This window comes from Haliaeetus leucocephalus, unplaced genomic scaffold (genome assembly GCF_000737465.1).
Source record: "Haliaeetus leucocephalus isolate CR32 unplaced genomic scaffold, Haliaeetus_leucocephalus-4.0 Scaffold517, whole genome shotgun sequence".
NCBI classification, from domain to species: Eukaryota; Metazoa; Chordata; class Aves; order Accipitriformes; family Accipitridae; genus Haliaeetus; species Haliaeetus leucocephalus.
Window position 1 is genome coordinate 4,867,644 of NW_010972953.1, and position 2,429 is coordinate 4,870,072.

Genomic DNA, 2,429 nt, shown 5'->3' on the forward strand with positions numbered 1-2,429 from the left:
CCAAAGCACTTCTCAGGTTCAAAGCTGGGTGTAAAGGCAACAAGAGAGGGGCCGAGGCAGGGGAAGGGGGGCTGGGGGGGCAGCTTTGCCCCCTCTCCGAGTCCAAAATCTTCGTGCAAAGCCCCCTGTCCTCCCCAGGGCACCCCCCGACAGGCGTTTTGGAGGGGGGGGCACAGGCAAAGGGAGCAACAACTGCCCTGCAAAAAGGGCGAGAATTGCCCAAAAACCACCCCAGACCCCGGCTGGGGGGTGCCAGCACCGGGTCACTGGTTGTCCCCCGGTTGGTACTGGGGCTCGGTGGCGGTGAAGTAGTCCTCGAGGAAGGACTGGAGGTACTCGAAGGTGGGACGCTCCTCAGGCTCCCGCTTCCAGCACTGCACCATCACTTCGTGCAGGGACGGGGGGCAGTTGCCCGGGCACTGCATGCGGTACCCCCGCTCTACTTGCTCCAGCACCTCCCGGTTGTTCATCCCTGTGTGACAAGGACCACTCCTCTCAGCAACCAGCAACCCCACGGGACAAGCCAGTGGGGAAACTGAGGCACGCCAAGGGACACAGTGGCATTGCCCTGTGGTTTGAATAGGGAGCCCAGCTTAGCGCTGGTCTCTCTGATGGGGAAACTGAGGCACAGAGCAAGCCTTGCCGGTGGCAGTGCTGGGGAGGGTCAGCCCCTGCCCTGTCCGTACCCTGCTGCCCAGCCTGCCCCAAGGGTGCCCGCTGCCCCGGTGGGGCTGTACCTGGGTAGGGCACCCGGCCTTTGGTCACCAGCTCAGTCAGGAGGATGCCAAAGGACCAGACGTCCGACTTGATGGTGAACTTCCCAAAAAGCGCGGCCTCTGGGGCTGTCCACTTGATGGGGAACTTGGCACCTGCAAGGGGAGGCAGGTCAGCCATGGCTGGGGCACCCCACTGCACCCGAACCCCAGGTACCCCACACCTGGGGCACCCAGCACCAGCGACACCCCACACCTGGGACATCTTGCACCAGAGGCACCCTGCACTGAGGCTGTCCTGCACTCAGGGGCACCCTGCACCCGGGTACCCATCAGCTTGGGCACCCATCCCCTGGGACACCCATCAGCCGGGGTACCCATCATCCGGGGTTTCCATCACCCAGGATACCCATTCCCTGGGGTACCCATCACCTGGGGCACCCATCACCTGGGGCACCCATCACCCAAGACACCCAGAATTGGAGATGACCACCCCCAGGCCCAGGGTGGGATGCAGCACAGAGGGGACAGGGCAGCGATCCCCAAAAGAGCGGGGCACCAAATTGGCTCACCCTGGCGCGCTGTGTACTCGTTGTCCTCGATGAGGCGAGCGAGGCCGAAGTCAGCGATCTTGCACACCAGGTTGTCTCCCACCAGGATGTTGGCAGCGCGGAGGTCCCGGTGGATATAGTTCATCCGCTCAATGTAGGCCATGCCCGCCGCGATCTGGGTGGGGGGAAGCAGTGAGGACCCCTCCGGATGCATCCCCTGGGGGGAACCCCCACCCCGTGCCAGTCTTCCCAGTACCTGGGCAGCCATGTCCACCAGCTGGGGCAGCTTCAGGTAGCGGCCGTCCCCATCCTTTAGGAAATCCAGCAAGCTGCCTGCAAGGCAGAGGGTGCCAGTCAAAGCGTCCAAGAAGCAGCCGTGCCCACCCAAGGGTGCCCTCCCCTGCAAGCCCCCAGCCCGGGGACCAGCTCCCTGCCCACCCCAGCTGTGCCCAGGCAGGGTGAGGTTTGCGGAAGATCGGGGGGAAGAAAAACTGGGGGAAGAAAAAACTGGGGGGGTGCCTCGGGCAGTGCCCCCCACTCACCCTGGCTCATGAACTCCGTGACGATGTAGATGGGCTCCTCCGACACGACGGCGTAGAGCTGCACCAGCTTGTCGTGCCGCAGCCGCTTCATGATCTGCGCCTCCTCCAGGAAGGCCTCCGGTGACATGGTGCCCGGCTTCAGCGTCTTCACCGCCACCTTCGTCGTGCCGTTCCACGTGCCTGGGCCGGGGACACGGGGTCACCGCGAGCCCAGGGGACAGCCGGCCCCGGCAGGGCCGGGATGGAGGGGTACGTGGATGGAGGGATGCATGGATGGAGGGATGCATGGGTGCATGCTTGCATGGATGGATGATGGATGGAGGGAGGGAGGGATGCATGGATGGAGGAGCAAGGAAATCAGGGCAGGGCAAGGAAGGGGCATGATACCACCAGACCCCACCCAGGACAAGGAGTCCCCCTCACCCCACGGCATGAGGACAGGGCACCTGTGAGCTCATCTCCTAATACCAACCTTACCCCATACCCCAACCCTCCACAGGGGAGCCTGTGCCAAGCTGCCATCTCCCCCACAGCAGTGGGTACCGCCTGGCATCCCGTGATGCTGCCTGCCAGGGCAGGACCGGACTGCTCCTGCCCCCCCGTGCCCCCCCCCCCCCCCCCCC

The 2,429-nt window shown here is 64.6% G+C and overlaps 1 protein-coding gene across 2 annotated transcripts in view; it reads right to left on the reverse strand.

Moving 5' to 3' along the window:
- Nucleotides 1-31: 31 nt before the first annotated feature.
- Nucleotides 32-2,429, reverse strand: part of FGR (FGR proto-oncogene, Src family tyrosine kinase) — a 9,945-nt gene continuing 7,547 nt past the window's right edge. For both annotated transcript variants that reach the window (XM_010576180.1, XM_010576179.1), the window contains 5 exons: nucleotides 1,807-1,986; nucleotides 1,521-1,597; nucleotides 1,286-1,439; nucleotides 738-869; nucleotides 32-472 (listed from right to left, as the gene is read on the reverse strand). In XM_010576180.1, the coding sequence (XP_010574482.1) occupies nucleotides 264-472; nucleotides 738-869; nucleotides 1,286-1,439; nucleotides 1,521-1,597; nucleotides 1,807-1,986 (752 nt within the window). In that variant the 3' untranslated portion in view covers nucleotides 32-263. The remainder of the gene's footprint in view (nucleotides 473-737; nucleotides 870-1,285; nucleotides 1,440-1,520; nucleotides 1,598-1,806; nucleotides 1,987-2,429) is intronic.